This window comes from Lissotriton vulgaris, chromosome 1_2, assembly GCF_964263255.1.
Source record: "Lissotriton vulgaris chromosome 1_2, aLisVul1.2, whole genome shotgun sequence".
Classification (NCBI taxonomy): domain Eukaryota; kingdom Metazoa; phylum Chordata; class Amphibia; order Caudata; family Salamandridae; genus Lissotriton; species Lissotriton vulgaris.
In genome coordinates this window covers 32,619,842-32,641,393 of record NC_141686.1, presented here as the reverse complement: position 1 = coordinate 32,641,393, position 21,552 = coordinate 32,619,842, and the positions used below count along the sequence as shown (strand labels likewise).

The window sequence follows — 21,552 nt, the reverse complement described above, 5'->3', positions numbered from 1 at the left end:
GTCATTACCGTACCCACCCCATCGGATTTTGGCATAATTCCCTTCATGCAATCTCATGATCAAGGACAACAAGTCCCCTGGGACCCCTAAATCCGCAAGCACTTCCCACAGTTTTGCCCTTGGTACCAGGTCGAAGGCAGCCCGCAGATCGACAAATGCCGCATATAGGCTGCCTCCACCTAGCACCACGGTCCTCCACTGGATCAGTTGAAAGCGAAAGACTTGATCCACAGTGCTGGTTGCCTTGGGGAACCCAGCCTGGAAGGGAGATAAAATATTGTGATCCTCCGCCCAATCGAGCAACCTGTTGACAATCACTCGCCCCACAATTTTTTGAATAGTATCTATTAAACTGATTGGGCGGTAGTTGCAAGGCTGGGCACGATCTCCCTTTTTATATACCGGAATGATTACAGCACCCCGCCATGATACCGGGATATCTGCACCTCTGGCAATATTGTTTATTAGGAGAAAAATGTATTTGCACCACCTTCCAGTGTCATTTAGAAAAACGTCCGCTGGAACCCCATCAATGCCAGGAGCACGGCCACTTTGAACAGTTTTAAGGGCAGACAGTATTTCACTCTGCGTGAAAATGTTGTCTTCTGCCAATAAAAGGGTCGGGCACCTACTATTTACAGTCTGATCCCTGGATGCATACTGTTCGCTAAAGAATTTAACCCAGGCGTCCTGGGGAACGTTGTTGGTACTTGCCTCTTCGATCCTTTCTTGACCCCATTTGACTATGTGCCAAAATAATCTAGAGTGATTTCGATCACTTGCACATTTCAACTTGTTCCAATGGGCTTCATCCCAGTCTCTTTTCGCTTTGACAATGCAATTTTTATAATGTTTCCTGGCTGATCTAATAGCCCCCACATTTTTACTCTTAATTGCGGCTCCCAGAGAGGTTCGTGCCACCTTACAGTCATGATTATACCATTTAGCAGCTCTATAAGCACATACCCTCTTTCTATTTACCGGTTTTAAGAAATGACATTTGATTTCATTAAAGAGATCCTCATGAACCTTAGTAGTATTGTCTTGGCTCGGGGAATACCCAGCCACTCCCTCTAGGGCCATAATAGCCTTATCAGTCGCCACTCCTATTTTTTCTAAAACCAGCTGATCTGTCCTAACACTTGTCCACCTCAACCTGCGCATGTCATTAGTTGGTACGATCAACGGGGGTAAGGGTTCGTCACAGGGACTAGGAGCAATATCATCAGACAACCACCATTTGTGAAGGACACATAAAGGGTTATGATCGCTCTCAAGCCTTTCCATTACAACCATATCAATAACAAATGACCAAAGAGACATGCTACAGATGACATAATCAATGCGGCTTTTGTTTCTCCCGTTGTTAAAAGTCATAGCTGGTACTCTATCTGACTTTGTCCGACCGTTCAGAGCTCTTAAACCTTGTTTGAGGCACATTGCGTTTAAACCTACAATATCCTCAGTCCAGTGAGTTACTGGAGTAGTGCCTAGTGCGGGAATATCCCAATGCTTATCTTCCTCTGCACCCAAGAAAGCCTCGCCAGTATCTAGAGGTTCAAACGTGCGGTTTAAGTCGCCTGCAATTATTATGTTCTTCCCAGAAGAATGTGTCTCTAAAAGATTATACAAAGTCAAAAGGACCTCTGATTTTCCTGCATGTACATAATTACATAGCCAAGTATATACATAGGAGAAAAACAAGACATTACACAAATAATGTGACAAACTCTAAATATCCTTATTGAACAGCAGTTTTGTGAACAGTTGTTCAGACAACATCATCTGTGGACAATTGTTGAAGCTTTTTAACCCATGTCTGCAGGGTGTAGCCTTGAAACAAGTCAACGGTTGGGGTTTGGGATCCCATAGGCGCAATATGACAACCAATTGACTCAAAGTGAATAGAGAGTGAGAACTACTTATTACAGTTAATCATCAGGACTCATGATAAACCTACAGAATTTCTCTTCTTAGTTGCATCGCAACATCTTGGTCAGTCATCAGTTACTGTGCGGCTGGCCTTGTGGATGCGTGCAACACCATAAAACGTCTGTTTATGGGTAAGAGCTGACTTCTGGAGACCATGAGATTTTTTAAAATCTGTTTTCCCTTTGAGTTATTCCTGACTCTAGGCTACTTTTTTTTTGCACTTGGTTACTCTTCTCACTTGACCTTGGCAGCTATTCCCAAATCAGCACTGTGTTGATATGTCTTTGAAGTATTAGGTCAGGTAACTTCCCTCTTTAGCCTTTAAAAAAAACATTTAGATGTGTAAAATTATTTAAACTTATTTTGTTCCTGCACCGTGCTTCCATAGCGTCAGCTGGTGCTAGACTATTCTTTGAGACCTAGATGTGTGAATATGTAGGTATATCCCAAGCTGAGACGTAATCCTGTGCTAAACCTGTGGTATTCTCATACTGATTCTGATCATGGCTCTTTAGGCCCTGATTTTCTGGTGTAAATAGACAATTGTATTTTTAATCCTCCTACCAAATGTTGGTCCTGACGAAGGCCGCAGTGACCTAAACAGGATCTAAACAGGTGTGCACAAATTAGTGAGGATGAGAGACACAATGAGAACTAGGGTACATAAACCTGTGTGTTAGTATGAGCAGTGGAAGAGTTTTTCTCCAACATCCCACTCAGACATTCATCTTTCTGAGATCAATAAGTTAGATACCATTGCGTCGGATAATATTATACAACTGATGCTTACTCTGCTATGTCCCTGCAAAATGTGTTAGTAGGTGCTATCGAGAAAACTAATTACTCATCTGATTTTTTTTAAGTTGTTTTCTCGCTATCCACAACTCCTCACTACAAGCATCCAATTTCAAAGCCCTTCTGATGATCAGCTGTGCCACAAGTCTGAAGATGCTTGCCTTTTTTTCACCAGGAAGGGTGTGCATCCTTAGGAGGGAAGACTTTGTTAGATAAATATTATTTTTCCGTCTGAATGTTTTTCATGATTACATTCATGGTGCATTTTCTAAACTGTATCATCAGGACCAGATATCTCCTACTTTCTGGGAAGCAGCGTATTTTAGCGAGAGGGCTGGAGGATGCGCTAGTGAGCGGCGAGGGGCAGGGATGCACCCCCCAGTGTTGCACTGCAGCATTATGAAACCCCCAGTGGTGTGTGTATTTTAGTGACCCCGCGAGGGCTGCCTCCGCCGCTCCCGGCAGCCAGCGTGGGTTTTGTTTGGGACCGGGGCTGAAGCATGCGCCTTCCTGACGGGAGGGATGTTGTGGTTGTCCGTCCTCTGGCAGACTGCAGCATCACCCGGGCTGCAGCAGGGGGAGAGAGAGCAGGTGGAGGCTGCACACACTGCAGTGACGCTGCCCGGAGATGGCGAATTCCTCCTGCCTTTGAATGAGCCGGGGATGAAGGGGCCCTCCCAGCCCTGCCGAGTGATGCCCTGAGCCGACCAGCCGCACAGGGAGACCGGGAGGCAATGGCAGCCTACCGGCCCCATCTTTAGCCCCACCCCACCCGGTTTCCGCGCCGCTTCTGTCTGTGCCGGCATCTTCCGTTCGCTGCGAGGGGGCGCGGGGCAGCATCCAAGCTGGGAAGGCACCCGCCCGCCACCCACCCATCCTCTCATCTCTCCATCCACCCGAGGGGGGCCATGGCCGCCGACGAGGTCCCGCAGACGGCCGAGCACTACCAGGCGGAGATCGAGCGGCTGAGCCGGGAGCTGACGGAAACCACCCAGGAGAAGATCCAGGCGGCCGAGTACGGGCTGGTGGTGCTGGAGGAGAAGCTGGCCCTGAAGCAGCAGTATGACGAGCTGGAGGCCGAGTATGACAGCCTCAAGCACGAGCTGGAGCAGCTGAAGGAGGTGGGTGCGCTGCCGCTGCCGCCGCCCGGGGGCAGAGCCGAGGCCTGGCCTCTGCGGGGCACTGCCCGCTGCCGCACAGCGCCTCGAAGCGGGGTCGCCTCGGCGCTAGGGAGCGCCGTAGCATTGCAGTGACATGCGTGGGGCATGTGCACAGTACCAGGAAGAGATGCATCTAGCCGGGGAGGGGGCGCTGACAGGAAGTTCCCCAAACCATCCTCCCATTGCCAGGACAATACCTGGGGGCCGGGCGGAGGGCTTGGCCCTGCTCCGTTATTGCCTCCGTCAGGTTCAAGCGGTTCTATGCAGGGGGCGGCAGGTGTACATCCTGCAATGTATTTATTATGGGCATCGGACATTCTTGTGCTGCGCTGCGCTTTGCCACCAGGGTTGCTGCTTTAGAATGGCACGTGCTGTCAAAAATGAAAAAAAATGTATTTAGCAGGCTCAGCGTTCAAGAAAATAATTGGACAGGAATATTTATTCTATAGGTTGGGTTGTGCTGAAACAATTGTGCTCACATTGTTCTTGAGAAGCAAATATCACGTTGACAATCGCAAAGTGTGTTTCTTTTATTTGTTAAGTCCAGATGGGGGAATATTTCTTTACTAATGTATGTGTTATGGTATATTTGCAGACGTGAGTACGTTTGTGACTTACGATATTGATTATAAGGCATAGCAATGAAGGAACCTGCAACACGATTGACATGCAACTGATTGTCTGTACCGTAGCGAGCACCTGTGATGTAGGGTGTGATCTCTGGTGTAGGGTGTGATCTCTGGTGTCCAGGGATGCACAGTGGAGTGGACAGTGCCTCGGCTGAGTGTGGCAGGCGAGAGCCCATTGTGGTGGGCGTCAGCCCCTAGCCAGCGTGACTAACACTTTCTAATTATAGAAACAGACATTCATGGTGGACAAGGCCCCACCCCGCCTACCCATCACCCGGGCTGCACTCCACATCAGCCCTTGTGCTCTCCACTTTTAGACTCCTACACTTGGTACTGTTGCTTCAGGATACCCCATCCAAACCTTTTATTGTATTTTATGTTTCGTTTTGGCCTGCACTCATTCTGCTGGCAGGACGCTCAGTCCATTCAGTGCACTGGATGGAGCCTTCCTAGTTAAGCTTTACGTAGGTTCCACAAACCCACAGAATACTCGCTTAAAGGATGTTTGTTTCTTAAACTGTTCATTCCCGTTGGGAATGTGAATATCTCCTTCGAATTCTGCGCCTTGACCCCCAGTCTGCACATATTTACATGTTCAGCCGCCTCTTCCCCTAAAGCATGCATCACCATGCCACGCCTTCTAGGGACCATTTCCAATCTGTCTTTATTTGTCTGGAGATGAGGCGTCCAAAACCAGCTCTACACATAACGAGGCCTCACCAGGGTTTTGTTTAGTTTCTCAGCCCTTATCGGGTTAGACGTTCTAAAATCACCATTAATTAAAAAAGATAAATGAGAGAACACATTTAAAAAAATGTGAAGGAACTAAGTGAATGTATGCATGAATGACATGGTAAAGAATGATGTAAGGGTACTCTTCAATCATCCTCAACTTCTGAGAATTGCTCGTTGAAGCATTCTATTCCATTGCATTTTGCTTGTCTGTTCCTTTACAAAAAGGGGGTCAAACGTATGTAAATGAGTCTTGGCATCATCTAGAGTAACTAATTGCAATACATGAGCCTTGGCTCCTTTTCTAACAATTATATTTCGAGTTTTGTCTCCTTTCCACTGGACAGTTCTGCAAATGATTTTGCATTATACCTACAGACTACATGACAAAGCAAGCAGAAGGCAATTGTCTTTTGTAGGACATATTGAAACAGTACTGTTGTGTCTGGAGATAATGTTTTTGTATATTCTATATACTTCTTTAGCTATTTGTTGTCAAAAGATCTATTGTGGACAACAACAAAACTGACAGTAGGCTTTAGGTGAGGCAATTCCTTATTTTTTGTGGCTTTCCTGTAATTGATTGCTTCTTATTCAGTCGTTTGCATTCCTCTTCTTGTGCTCGCCTGTAGCATAGCTTATTTACAGACCTTTCAACTGAATGGCATATATCCATCCATTGTTCACATTCAAGGAACCATTTTTTTCTTTTGCTTTTAGAACTCCCCGAAAGTGCATGTGTTTTATTTCCCCATTTGCTGCTTTCCCCCTCACATCTCTGCCCTTGATCCCTAAGGATTGTTCCCACCACCTCTTATGTTGCTTCCCTGTCCCATTCAACTATTATCTTTAAAAAAATATATATAAATCCCAACACCTCCTTTGTTGCCCCCCCCCCCCCCACCTAGTTCCCCATTGTTCTAGGCGCTCGGCAGTGTTTAATTTTCCCTCCACCCCTCCACAGTTGCTCCCTGTCCTCCCTTTGTGTATTTTGTATAGTTTGTTTTCTATTTTGGAGGGACTGGCAACCGCAATTTGCCGCAGGGCTACTTCTTTCTGGAAACGCTCTTTTGCGCACAATTTTTTTCCTATTTACCACTCCAAGTTTGGGGTCTGCTACAACGAAACAACGAAAGCATCATCACAACATATTCTCAAGCCTATGTGGCAATGCATGCTAGAGAACACGTCATTATGCTAGGCTGCCGTAACTTCATGATACTGATGTGTACATGCAAGATGAGGCATTTGCTCTTACACATCATGTTTGTTTGTGCCAATGCTGGTCAGTATTGTAACCATTTGTTGTTCTTTTTGCTGATGCTGAACATCGTCAGCAAAAAGAATGACCAAGTCTGCAATGGCAAAGCCAAAAGGCGAGACCTATGGCACTTGTCAATGCTTGTTTGCAAAGGGTGTCTCAGAACCAAAAGGATCAATGAGTGCTTCAGGAGTATTCTGAATAACATGATCATCGACGGAGTTCATGTTTTTTTTTCCATATGACTCTAGTCCTAGCATTGGTACATGGAAGGGGAGCAATGCAGAAAGATTGCCGAGCGTCACATAATTTTGGTTATGCCGCATAACCATGATTGGAACCCATGGTCTTCATCTCTACCTTGCCTGCAGCGCCAGATGCTGGTGTTCCCACATTTCCGCTTGTAGTGAGTAGGTCTAGTTCTCAGCTAGGTTTGCTTGAGTTTCACACAAAGGTCTTGATTGTGAGTGCTTCAGTAATCCCCATGGGAGCATTAACCATTGTCACTGAAGGGAACCTGAGAGTCCCACTTGTAATCCTTGGAGTTACTCTTGAGGGACAGATTTCCACTGCTGCAAAGGGCCACTGATGGTGCCTCTCATTGTTTAACACCACATGAAGCAAGCACACGTTGTGCCGCTTCCCACAGTTTATAAAATACATGATGTTGCACGTATTTGGACAACTCTGCACAACCCAACATCAGATCACTTTATTTATTGCGACCAATGCCATGAAAAATAACCGCTGCGTCTCTAACCCATATCTGAACATTATTACCCTGTTTGCTGGTATACCTCATCAGATGCTGCCCATTTTCACCATACAACCGTAGCATGCCCATCCCAGTTTTCACAATGCTCCTGTCTCCCCATATTAATCAGTTTCATTAGTGCCACCTTGGTTCCTGCACGTTACCCGTGTCTGCAATGCACAATACGCAGACATTGCACCTTTCTAGAGTGTTTCAATAGCCTTAGATACATGTTTTAAGGATATCTCAGGATGTTCACATCGCAATCTTCCATGATGCCCTGAACATTGCAGGAACACAGAGGCACCACATGCAAGTTTCATTGCCATGCCCCATTGGCACATAAAATCACATTTCCATAATGTCTCATGTTAAACATATTGCAATATCACGTAAGGTCCAGTATGTATACCACATTTGACCATTCATAACTTCATGCCCCACAAACTTGCCACCAACGCCAACCAGTAATAGATGACCCCACACGTAGGGGGCGACACATCCTGCAACCCTTTGCCAGTGCAGCGTCCTCCGTCTTCGCCACATGATTTCTCCTGCTTTCCATGGCCAATGCAGCTGTGGCAGAAATGCGAGCCAGGAATGTCTCAGTTCCTTAATTAAAGGGAATACTGGAGGGGGCAAGTTACTGCCTATGGACATGACCCCTCGCTGCCTGGCAGCGACCCGTGCCACCCATCCCAAGCTGCTCAGCTTGTTTACTAGCCTTCTGCACTGGACACTATCAACAGATTTTTATTTTGTTGTGGGGATATTGGTTTAAAACACAAGTTTAAAGGAAATATCACTTTTTATTGTCATTTATCACGTTACCTACGCGGTGTGAATGAAACCTCAGCAGTGCCCATGCTGCACTAAATCCTTCGAACAAAAACAGAGACCAAAGCAGACGAGTGCCCCTCTGTGTGAGCGCCGAGCACCATGCCAGAGACAGTGTGGGGTCACGATGACCTCATTCTCGCTCTGCATTGAAATAGAAGATGCACACGGGGTTTCAAGGACAGACTGTATCAGTGAGGTGATTCCATATATTATGCTTGTTACAATCTATCAATTGATCATCAACACAGTGTACCAGATTCTCAAAGGTTTTTCCAGTGACTAATCAGATTTGCATGTGGAAGTTTTGTTTTTCTTGGGGTTAAAATAGATAATCCACAAAGATATACATTCACGCGTTGCTGTGCAATGGATTTGCAGTTGTACATAGGTAACGCATGTGCAGTCTTAAACTGAGTGTACTCAGAGACTGTTTTGTGAGTGTGTCATTGAAGTGAGGAGGGAAAAACAATGTTCAAACAGCTACAAAATTGTAACCCCCTAGAAACGTTAAATGACAATGCTGTGTTTTTTGCACACTTAACAGTATACCACAGTCGCCTGTCACTTATGCACTTTCCAAGTGTGAGCAGTGCAAAAAGTGTGGGAAAGGGCACGATCTTCTGCTATTGAAGAGAACCTGTGCAGGTGAGGGAGACCTTATATAGAAACAAGGAATTATTGAAACAAGATATTTGTGCAAAGATAACAGACCTCAATGTACCGAACCCCGATTGTGGGTATTTTATGTTAGAAGTAGAGTATCCGCACAGAAAGGTAAGGAAACGTGCATAAATCTGTACTCCTTGTGAATACTATGCAACAATACCTGTTCACTAGTCACTACAGAAAGTTGAATTGTCGCATGCACAACTCGCACCCGTCCATGGTAAGCAAAGCATGAGGAAATTACAGCCATGCATACTAGGCATGAGCGGATTTTGCGGATTGGCAATCCGCGAATTTGCGGATTTGCAAACTCGCAATCCGCAAAATCCGCGAATTCCCGCGAATTTGCGGATTTTTTTTTTTTTTTGTGTTCGCCCGTGTTTCTGCCAGTTCGCGAGGGTTTTTACAATTTCGCAATTTGCGAACTTACCTGTCGGGTCGCAAGTTTTGCGAACTTGTTGTTTCTACGTGTCCAACCTGTTTGGGACACTCTTCTTCATCACTGCCACTCTCTGTCACCACTGCCACTCTCTGACTACTCATGCCACCCTCTGGCCCACCCATGCCACCCTCTGTTTCATCACCACACCCTCTGGTTGTCCAGTGTACATTATTTTTGGCAAAGCAAAGCACACCTTCCCTGCCTCAAGTGACCTGAATTAATTTGGGGCTGATTAATGTGTCACAGAATATTTTTTTAGCTGGCACCTGCTTCCTTAGTGCGCCCTGATTAGTGATCTTTTGCACTTGCTAAGTGCTTTCATTGTTGCAAAATTAGTTACAACACCTGCCCTGCCCCAACTGACAATAATGAATTAGGGGCTGATTAATGGATTTTAACTTCCAGCCTGGCTCCTGCTTGTCTCCCTTAGCTGTAATTCAGGACCTTTGTGGCATATGTGTAACTATTCTGAGGTTCAGAGCAGGGTCACATAATAGTTGCAACTGGCAACTGAACTCTGGAGGGGCCCCTCAGGAAGCACTACAGGAAATGGCTACTAATGATGAGCCTGAACTTTTGAACCTGGTAAGTAGTTACTTTCAGTTTTGCTAAAATCGTATTTCTGCAATTTCGCACTTATTCGCGGGGCGCGAACTCACGCGAACAGTGCGAGCAGTGCGAGCAAAATCCGCTGCTCGCGGATTTGCGGATTTTTCAGGAAATTCGCAAATCTCGCGGATTGCGGATTTCCCGAAAATCCGCAAAATCCGCGAGCGGAACGGATTTTCCGCCCATGCCTAATGCATACCAGTTTTTGGTAAGGTGTGCTTTTTTTATTAATCTGAGCAATATACCGGTTGTTCACCTTTTATTTACTTTAAAGTGATAATGAGTGTTTGATACATAAATGCCTATTCACCAAAAGCTACTTCCATTTCAGTACACACGTGCACAACAAAGTTGTACACACACAACTATTTGCTAGTCATAAACATGTAATAATATACTTCCCAAACTAATGTGAGCACCTAACTTATATTGGAAAGGGCCAGAAGTATATATATAGCGCAGAAAGTGATTCATAAGGCTAGTTTTTTATAGGGTGCATGTAGGAAAAATATTTACAGTGCAGGGAAAAGAACAGGAAGAAGTTAGCAGAATTCTACAGTTTTCTTAAAGCTAACCATGTGTGATATTTGCATTGTGGGCTTGAATTACACAACATTTTCTGCATCTAAATTATGCAAAAAAGTAATCTAGTTGTAGATGAGCCCGAGATGCTAACGCAAAGAATAAGGCTTCTCCAGACAATTACTCTTGCAGATGGAACTTATTACAAGTAACAGTCCTCCTTCAGAAGAGAGAAGAAAGTTACAGGGCGATGGGTGGCCATGCCAAATAGAGAAGGGTGGGGGTGCATGAACATGTATTTTCTTGGTGGGGAAAAAAAAGAATAAATATGATTTGGAGCTGACAGAAATAGCTGCACCCTCTAGATTTTTGTGTATATTCTTGAGGGTTTTTGTTAATATGAATACTCTAAAATTAGGCCTGGGCATGCAATTCCGCTCTGCTCGAAGAGTTTGTGGAGTTTTACCCACTCCACGCACGGCATAGCACGGGGAGTTCTGAAAAACTGAGCTCCGTGTAGCATAGCAGAGTTTTTTCCTCACTCGCCAACGTTAAATTGGCGAGCGAAGAAAATCTTACTTCAGATCATCTCCTGGTGAGATTTCTCACGTTGAGAAACCTTCCGTTCGCGTTGAGGAAGCTGCCGCTTGAGTAGAACATCTACTTGAGCAGCAGAAAGAAGCATAGCCCACTTGCGCTGCGCATGGTGCCGTTCGTGCTGATTATCCAGCGTGGGCCAAACACCCGGGGCTAAAAATCAGTGTGAACGGCACAACCCAACGCACTCCTCTGCTTATACAACTCCTCGTAGCGCGGCTGAGTTTTTCAGTCACTTCGTGGAGTCCCGCTATGAACTCCACCCAAGCCTATCAGAAATGAACACAAATAGTGTACATAATTTTCAGACGCAGCAGCATCTGACTTTTACATAACGTTTTGAGGACTGGTCCAAGGTAAGTCAGGGAAAATAGGTAAGACTTCTATGTACATGAATGCCATACATGTGCATTTACAGCAGAGATGTATGATTTCAATTGAATTTATGTGAATACTCAAATAATAGTAACTTACTCACAAGTGTATGTGTAAATTATGCTGGAGTAGTTTATGCATTTAAGAACTTACCTTTGGAAATAAACGCCATGGTGTTCAACTAAATATTAGAGAAAGAAAATAAGAATTTATTTTTACTTCATTACCGAAATATATCTGAATCTAAAGTGCAAATTCAATAAACGATTGCCCAAAGCACATGGTGACTCAATCCTTGTCCGCACACTGTTTTGTACTAGAGCTCTTAACTGATATGTAAAGAAATTGCACTGAAGTTTGCATAAGCACATACTTGGAAGCATTCATTGTGCACTTGGTGCACCACACATATTGTGCAGTCACCTTTAGTTTTTTTGCCATCTTGTAGAGTCATTGCTAATCAGTCCATTTGGAGTGTAAGCATGCACAATATAATTTGTGCAAGATTGAGTAATATGTACAGGCATTTTTCACCACCTTAAACAGGAACCAATTGTGAGAGCCCTGATAAATTCTGATATGTGGGGAAATTTCAGGTAGATACCGGATCTGGAAAATGCCTCGACCTCTCAAAGTACTCGTAAGGAGGCCATGGGGCAAATTCAGGACCAAATTGTGGGTGCTTTTCATTTTGTTTTGTGTGGACCATGTGCACCGGGAGATGTTGTTGCTGGATCCTCATTGGGTAAAGGAATGCAGTCTCATAGCTGGTGCCCTCTAATCCACACAGACAAAACGTGCACTCATTTATATGAGGCAGGTTCTCATGCCAGCTCAACCGGAACAGTTCTCCTGTCCAGCTTGCCTGCAGTCCACTACCGTCTGCTGCCTGTCTAGCTGCTGGCCTCTGTTTATGCCTCACCTGCTCGTTTTTTTGCTCTGTTTTGCCTTTTCTGCTTTCTTTTTTGCCCTTTGTTTTGTCTTTTCCTGCCTTTGCTGCTAGTTTTTCTGCCCAATGTTTTGCCTTTCTGCTCGTTTCTCTTCCCTCCGTTTTGCTTTTGCTGCTCGTTTATCTGCCGTCTTTTGCCTAATCTGCTGTTTATTTGCCATGTTTTGCTCTCTTGTGCTCTGTTTTGACTTCCTGCTCATTTTTCTGCCCTCTGTTTTGCCCTCTGCTCTGTTTTGACTTTTCTGCTAGTATTTCTGCCCTTTCTTGCCTTCTGCTCATTTTTCTACCCTTTGTGTTGCCCTCTTCTGCTCTTTTTTGCCTTTCCTACATATTTTCCTGCCCTCTGATTTATCCTTCTGCTCTTTTTTCTGTCCGCCGTTTAGCCTTTCTGCTAGTTTTCTTCCCTCTGTTTTGCAGTTTTCTGGTCTGTTTTGACTTAGCGGCTCTTTTTTTGTGCCCTCTGTTTTGCCTTCTGCTCTGTTTTGACTTTCTGCTTGTTTTTCTTCATTCTGTTTTGCCTTTTGCTCATTTTTCGGCCCTCGGTTGTGCCCTTTTCTGCTCTGTTTTGTCTTTCCTGCTAGTTTTTTGTGCTCTGCTTTAACTTTCTGCACATTTTTCTACTCTCTAGTTTACCTTTTCTGCTGTTTTTTCTTCCCTCTGCTTTGCCCTCTTCCGCGTTGTTTTTCCTTTTCTGCTTGTTTTTCTGTCCTCTGTTTTGCCTTTTCTGCTTGCTTTTCTGCTCTCTATTTTACCTTTTCTGCTAGTTTTTCTGCCCTCCATTATGCCTTTTCTGCTAGTTTTTCTGCCCTCTGTTTTGTTCTCTTTTGCCTTTTCTGCTCTCTGGTTTGCCCTCTTCTGCTCTGTTATGTATTTCCTGCACCTTTTTCTGCCCTTTGTTTTGCCTTTTCTGCTAATTTTTCTGCCTTCCGTTTCACCTTTTCTGCTCGTTTCTTCACTCTTCCCAACATTTCCTCAAGACCTGCAAGGGGGGAAGGGGAAGGGGTGATGAGGGGGGGGGGGGGCGATGAAGACCTTGCACCCCAGCGCCCAGATACCCCCATGGGCAGCAGTGCAGCACTCTAAATATGCTGATTGAGTCCGGCAGCACAATTTCCCATTTGAGCACATTCATATACATAATACATGTAAAAGTACAGGCAGACTTCTAGGACACAACCTAAAAATATTTTGTAACTTTTTTCCATTAAAAATAGGTGACATTATTTCTTGGAAAGCCAAACATAGCACAGGTTTCCAAGTACTATTGAACTTTTTATGTGACTTTTATTAGGCTGCCTTTTTGTACAATTCCTCACAGTGGGAAAGGCAGCTGATTTAGAAAAACAAAATTTCTTTTTCTACTTTTTCCCCTGTAGGAAAAACATTTTCTTTCTGGAAAATATTCCCCTACATCTACACCATATCTAGGGGTGATCTGCTCCTCTTCCCATCCTGGAAGGATCCTGGACCCATTCCAGTCATTCCAGTGTGGGGGAGGATCAGATCTCAGTATGCGAATGTCCACAAATATCACACACCTAAAGGTTGATGAATGGTAACAAAAAAAAATCCTACACTCTAAGTAATCCCTTATTGTGGGATAAGAATGCCCTCACCCACTATTCGTGGCATGCTTCATCATCGGGCTGCTACTGCACTCCCTGAATTGCCTTTAACAGGGATGGAGAAACATTATTTTGGGGTTACAGATAGTATATGGTGGAATACATTGTTTGTAGTAATGCATGGTTAAAACTCCCTAAGGGATAATCAATTGAATCCGAACCTTTTATTGTGGGTTTCCCAGACAGGTTTAAAAAACAATGTAGATGATCCCTGAGCTTTAGAACCCTACCATGTCTCAAATTGATATCATCTTCATGTTTCAGCCCAACATCTTACGCCAGTAAGTGTCAATGACCTTCATCAGGACTTTAGGATCCTGTTCCCAAATCACGGTCAAGGTCAGTCTGTTAGCCTTTTCAGTATAAAAAGCAAACAACGAAGGGTCTGGCGCAGTGAGTGGAGGTGAGTTGGGCTATTGAGGGATTTGTGACTACAGGGCAACGCTCCCGCTCACACCCGGTTAGGGGTTACTAACCAGACGTCTGGAGAAAAACTCCTTTCACCAAAAGACTCATATGAAGAATAAGGTATTTGTAAGGTATTTGCATGGTGCAATATTTCACACTTTGCTTTTTTGGCATAAGATGTTTGACCAAAACATGAAGATGACATGAATTTAAGATATAATGTGGTGATAAAGACCAGAGAGCATCTACATAATTTCTGTAATGCTGTCTGGGGAGCACACAATAAAATGATCAGAACTGAATGGGTATCACTAAGGCAGTTTTAACCATACATTGCTACAAACAATTGATCCTGCCAGATACTATCTGCATCCCAAAAAATGATTTTGCTCTACCCCTGTTCATGGCAACACAGGGAGTGTAATAGAAGTCCATGATGAAGCATCCCACGAGTAGTGGGTGAGGACATTCATAGTCCACAATAAGGGATTCCTCAGAAGGTAGCTGTTTTTAGTTCCCCTTCATCAATATTTAGGTGTGGGATATTGAAAATCAAGAGGATGCTTGGTGAATGATTACCCCTGACCTCTTTTTGTGTTAGTGGAGAAAATACCTACACATATACATGTTCATGGACGTTACAAAATTACAAGACTGCACATATCTTGTTCCAGACACTTCTGACACTTTGGTGAGATTTACCGCTGCAGATTTCTCTACTTTTGTGGCAGAGAAATACACAGAAATGCACAATAGTGAAAATATGTATGCCTGGCAGGAATCATTGTTGTGTATTCCTGGTGGGTGTAAATTACACTTGCCAATTGCAAAGAGGTTGGTCGTAAAGATTTGCAGAAATCCAATGACATCAATATTTATGAGGCATACTTCTTTGGAGAATCTGACAACCAGCTGCAAATGTCGACCGAGGTGGAAGGGGTCAGAACACCTCTATGTCTTTATTCATATTTGCAGGTATAGCAGCCAGGAAACACTTTATGGACTAGGGTAGCATTGGTAAAACAGTAGCACATTGTAGGGATCATGCAGCTGGCCAGGGGATTACTGTCTGCCCTCTGCATGCCCACAGCTGTCATTCATATAGTGGCAGCTGCCTCTTGCGGGCAGCTTCTGCTGAGCGAATGCTAACCAAGTGCTAAGTGCAAGCCATTTCCTTGCAAATCTCAAGGAAGGTGAAATGCACAGTCGGACTGGCCTATAGAGCAGTCAGGCAGTGCCCGAAGGCCTGATCTTAAAGATTGCGAGCAGGTCGGTTTTTTAGCAGTTCGTTGGCCTGTTTAATGGTCTTCTGGGTCGGTTTTTACTGTTGATTTCTCTGATATTACCACAGACATTGCCTGCAGCAAACACAAATGCATGCAATCTCCCACACCTTAGAAAATACTAATAAAGTGTGCCTTTAGGAGTTCAAATCTGGTATGATTTGCAAATGTGGGCCACTTTCTTTCAGCAAATTGGCTTGCTAACTATCTTGCTAACTGGGGCAACTTTTATTTTGGTGCCCGTGCATATTTCTTGTCCCAGTCCGACCCCTGCGAAATGCCCTGTTGCTGCCCCATTTCTGTGCGATTCAAAAGCAACTGGCAATTGCGGTGTTGCTAATTTGAGTCAAAAAGATGTATATGACTTACAATGTCACTTTCATAAATATATTTTTTGTTTTTCACCCTTGCAAAGTCTGCCATTTTGCTTGCAGCAGGCTTTGCAAAGGTGAAAATCTGTTGATAGAGAGTAGAAGATGACTGCACTTGCAGTGCAGAGTGAAAGCCTAATAAAACAGCTGTCTGTAATGCAGTTAAAATATATGGGGCCCATTTTTATAAAGAATTAAGCATGCTTTCGTAGATATTAACGTATTTAAGTTCAGCACAGATGTTTGATATTACATAAACCATTATTGTCTTAATGTTAATATAGTGTACATGCTTGACACGTTTTACCTCGCCAGCCTTATTAGAACACATTTAACTGCTTGTTGGCTAGAAATAGTATTGTTGTGTTAATTATTTGCATCCTTGGGCTGGACTGAACCAGGTGCACATGATTAGTGGGATGAGAACAGAAAATCTGGGCTGGTGGTAAATTGCTTCAGATGACTTTCAAGTATGTGGCTATACTGGATTGATACATAAATATTTATGATTTTTTTAACCTTTGGAACAACCTTGCTCTAGTACTCCAAATGAAGGGCAAGTAAAATGGGATTCAACTTCTAAGTGGCTGTTCATAATAGATCCTTTGTTTGTTAAAAATGAACAATCATGGTTTATGTTTTATTTGATATATTGCATATCAAATTGCTTATGGCAAACTATTGCATATCATACTACATATCACAAACTCATCTGTATGAAAACAATGGAGCAGTGCACTCCCAAGGTAATGTAGAGTTCAGAAACCAAGCAAAGTAGTTCCTTCGTAGGTATTATCTTTATTAAAGTACATCCAAATTCATAGAAACAAACAACAGCCAACGCGTTTCGTTCATCAACTGAACTTCGTCAGGGCAATGTGTTAAGAACAAAAGCCTCATTTAAGGTAATGAGAGTCTGTCCAGTAGAGTTCTACTGGACAGACTCCCATTACCTTAAATGATAATACTTACGAAGGAACTACTACGTTTCGTTTCTGAACTCTACATTACCTTGGGAGTGCACTGCTCCATTGTTTCATAGTTTGTCTCCCTCCTGGGCGGGTTGCATCCCACAACGGCAGGAGTAACTTGTGCACATCACTAAACTATCTGATACCTAGGCTACACCTTGGGGGACTACTTTGAGGATCCTGCGGCATTTGGAGTCTCTATTGCCTCCACAAACTCATTTGTACTTATATGTTTCGGTTACAAACACTTTTGGATATTTTGGAAGCGGTTTCTAACCAAATGCGAATTCACATGTTTGCAAGCAGGGTCCTTGTTTAAGTTCGGCTCCCCAGCCTCTAGTGACCATAATATCTAGACGACCGGCCTGACAGTTTCTAAATGGCCATCAGCAGAATCCCTTTTATCTATTCTCATGGCCTGTCACGTTTTAAAAATATTCATGAGTATCAAGGGACCATTCTGGTCGAATTGGCACTCAGAGATCCAAATCATGGTGCGAGCGCTCAAATCTCCCTTAGTGGTTGACCTACCAGTCCGCTGCCTCAAATCCCGTGGAAAGATCCGAGACCAGTTAAAGCAGTGGGGTTGGTTGTACTATGCTGCAGAGACGTGAGTGGGGGAGTTTTATATTTATGACTTTCAATGGTTACATTGATTAATGAGTCACATGTAATGCTAATAGTAGTTTTATAAAGTTAAACATAGAATCCTGGCTTTTCATCCATTGTTTGTTATGTATGGCATTGTCTGTTTTGTAATTTACATTTTGTTAATCTTAAGGTTTTTTTTCAAAAGTTTTATTTAACTGCCTGTTCCATTCTTTATCATACTTTTTCTATGTCCATTAACATCTGGTTAAGTGACATCATGATGCTCCTGAGATACTTGTCCATGCGACATGTTTACATTCTGATAACATTCTGTATTCTGGAAGGTGGTTGGGAGTAAGGAGCCAGTTGCAACTGGATCTTGAAGAAGTGAGGCTATTAATGCTGTCCTGGATATTAAACACCAACTTAATTTATTTGAATCTTGAATTTGATTTTAACATTGCCTATGTCATTTGTTAATGCACAGGGAAACCAGGCTTGGAATGCTATCCCGAGCAAGTGGTTAGACTTATGGCAAGTATTACTCCCATCACTTTTTGTGTGTTTGGTGGGATGTAATCTAACTGCTTTTTGCTTAGTTGAGTACACAAGGTGAAGTTTCAAAAATGAATTTGCTAAAACAAATGTATTGATTTGAACTGGATTAATGTGGGTCTCGTACTGTACTGCATGATGCAGCTGGTGTTTATGGGTTATGTTTACATTGCTTGATATTCAATGAAAACGAAAGAAAGTACAGTCAGCTATACATCCCAACCAGCTCGGCACACACTACCTTCCCTCCAGTCAGCTCTCGAACTGCCACCAGTTCAACTACTATATTCTGAGACCCCCACCAAACACATGCCTAGCAACAAGCCAGGCACACGCATGCCCAAGGCTGAGGTTCCATGATGTCATCCCTAGATACCACAGAGGGCCTATGGGGAGCCTCGTTAAATAAAAGAGGGGCTCTGCTCTGCATTCAGGGAGCTCATATCACCACAGGTTGCACATTAATACACTGTGTAGCCCAAATGAGCGTTAGTCAAGCGAAAGAATAAAATAAAATGCTTAATTTGCTAGAATATCATAATTACTGTGCAGTAATTCAAATATCAAATCATGGTATTAACGTGCCGTGTCCACCTTACCTTGAAGGGGGCCTGAGTGAATTGACAGAGGAGATTGTTGCTTAAGTACATTTTTAGGCCTCGAAGGGCCGTATCATTGTGTGCGCTGCACGGTTGTCAGTTCCTGTCCCTTTGCCCATCATGTCAATGGCACATGGTTGGAACCTGGGATAGTCCTACGGTTCCAGAGAGACAAACTACTGCGGTTGGTCCAAGAGGCATCGAAATATTTGGAGTAAGCAGATTGCAGCAAGAACATGACAGCTCTTAGGAGACCTGCCCACCCACAGGCGTCGGTGGTGTAAGTTTCCAGTGAGTTGATGGAGTTGCTGCATTTGGTTTGTAAAGACCGAGTCCTTGGCACCGTTCCTCAGCGAGTAGACTCCTGCATAATTTATCTGCATTACAGGATACTGGAATGAGCGCTAAGTCCCATGACAGTCCACCAGGACCGAGACTACTGCCTGTAATGCGTTATGTTAAATATTTATGGTATGATTTGAAGCATGTCACCGCTCAAACGTATGGCGGCGGTAATGTATGATGGTTTCTTTGCTCTACACATTTAAATTGCTTCAGGACACAAATCAGTCATTGCACAGTAGCCTGGACGAAGCCTGCAGCTCTTGTCAGGGGGAGCAAATGGACTTCCAGATGGAAACACTTTGAAATTCTTGGAGCAACTTTCTAAATCCAAATGTAAGGTTGTCACTTAGCGTCTTTCAATGATCGCTGTTGCTAAGATGACGTTTCATTTTTCCACGTAACTGTTTCCCTGATCACCTACTCTAATACCATTATCTTTACTAATCACAAACATGTAGTTTTTACATTTCTCCCAACTCCACGTTGTGGAATTGACTGCTTTATGGTGGAACATCTGGGACACATCGCGCCATTGACTGCCCCACAGGGAAGCACTGGGAAAACATAATGGGAGTGACTTGCCCATGCGAGGACTGCTGGAGCGCATCATGTCAAGGGCTTGCTATGAGGGTGCCTGGGTACACTGCAGCTTTGACTAACTTGTGGGGGAACATCTGAGACACACCAGGCCATTGAGCACTCCACAGGGAAGTGCTGAGAACGCTTGATGGCATTGACGGGCCTATATGAGGACCCCTAGGGATCATCATGACAATAACTGGTTACAGACAGCACCAGAGACACAATGTGGCATTGACTGTCCTGTGGGGTGGATGTCTGGGGAACATATTAGCATTGCCCCTCCTATGGGGTGGTTGTGCAGAGCACATTAGGGCATTGTCCGCCTATGAGTGAGTGTGGAGCATATATCATGACAGTGATTGGCCTATGGCGAGATGTCTGTGGCATATCAAGGTACTGACCTCAGTATTAGGGGATGCTGACTACACGTCATGGCATGGACTGCCCTATGGGAGTTACACTGGGGCAGAGCCTGACAACATGCAGGGTACAGATAGCACCAGGGGCGCACTGTTCAATTAATAACCATAAGGGGATGTCTCAGACACATCCTCATTCATGTGCATTTTCCTATGATGGAATCCCTGCTACAATTCACGTTATGTTATGTTACAAGGTTCGTAGAGAGCATTGCTTCCCCAACAATGGGCCTTCACAGGTCTAAACAGAGGATGGCTATGAGTGTTTCTGATAGAGAGGGGAAGAGCATTCCAGAGAGAGGGGGCCAGTGCACAAAAAAGAGCGCCCTCTCAGGGAATTAAAGCCACGTGCTAGTTGACTGAATGCAGGGAGCTCGTGGGATGGTAGGATGAAATAATCTGGCTCAGAATAGGGGGAAATGACATTAAACATTCTATGGAGGGCAAGTGGAGCTAAGTCACTCTCCAAAATTGATCATGAAAATTACCTCCCTCCCAAATCCATCCATCCATTGGCATCCAATAGGTAACCCTAGCACAAAGGGTAAAAAAACAGATCGGGTTAGTTGAAGCATTGCCCTTAAAGAAGAAATCAGTATTTTTGTAATTAATTACCCTTTGAAGTACAGAAGGTCCAGCTTGTTCTTAAGATCCAGTAAAAGCAAATGATGCCTTCATAAATGCATATAACAGTAGTTTCAAACTGAATGCTCTGCGTTAAAAAGCAGAGTCTACACGGTGTGTGCCAAACGGTTCTGATGTTTCACTCCCTGCATTAAATCCATCTATCAGTGGACTTAATGCATTTTATTACTACACTACCTCCTGAAGCTGCACTACGGGTGTCACAGGGTCTCTGCACAAATGAAGAATCCACTACAATAATGAGAGAATTCAACAAGATAGAAAAAAAGCATGATAAAAAGGACCAGATGTATTTGGGAAAGTGGCTCTACAAACGTTAAAAGGCAGAATCATCAAAGGAAGATTGCCATAAAAAGTATTCATTGCCACTACTTATGCATAATTTATACATGAGGAAAAGAAAGCAGAAGAGTAATATATATGCCTCACAAACACAACGCAAGAAAAATCCCACACCAATCCAGAAAAATAGAGTATATTTTAATAAATAAACCAAAAAAGCAAAAATCAAATAATTAGAACTGGAGCTAGGTAGTTTTAAAGATCTAAGTAAAAATAATGCCGCAAAGCGCCAACCAAGGGTATCTGGTCTCTCTAGAACGGGGACAAAGTCACAAGTTCAGACCGACCGGGATGGAGTGTGGGGTAGCTACAGGGCCCAACTTAGGCCAGCGGAACAAGAGGATCCTAAATCCTGGTTGCGAAGAGATGCGGAGTCCTGTGTCGAGGATTCTTCACACATCCGAGGCGAAGCAAGGTCCGGGCGAGGAGATGCGTTTCGCAGCTGTGGTTCCACTGAGCTTCAAAGTGTCCATGTGTGGAGATACATCGCATAGTAGTGGTTCTGACGGGCTGCATTAGGCGAGATGATATCTTGACGTTGAGATGTGTCATG

General features: G+C 43.9%; 1 protein-coding gene across 4 annotated transcripts in view; it reads left to right on the top strand.

Annotated features, from left to right (window-relative positions):
* The first annotated feature begins 3,211 nt into the window (after positions 1–3,211).
* Positions 3,212–21,552, top strand: part of BICD1 (BICD cargo adaptor 1) — an 808,512-nt gene continuing 790,171 nt past the window's right edge. For all 4 annotated transcript variants that reach the window (XM_086952776.1, XM_086952778.1, XM_086952777.1 and 1 more), the window contains exon 1: positions 3,212–3,848. In XM_086952776.1, coding sequence (XP_086808902.1) covers positions 3,636–3,848 — 213 coding nt within the window. In that variant the 5' untranslated portion in view covers positions 3,212–3,635. The remainder of the gene's footprint in view (positions 3,849–21,552) is intronic.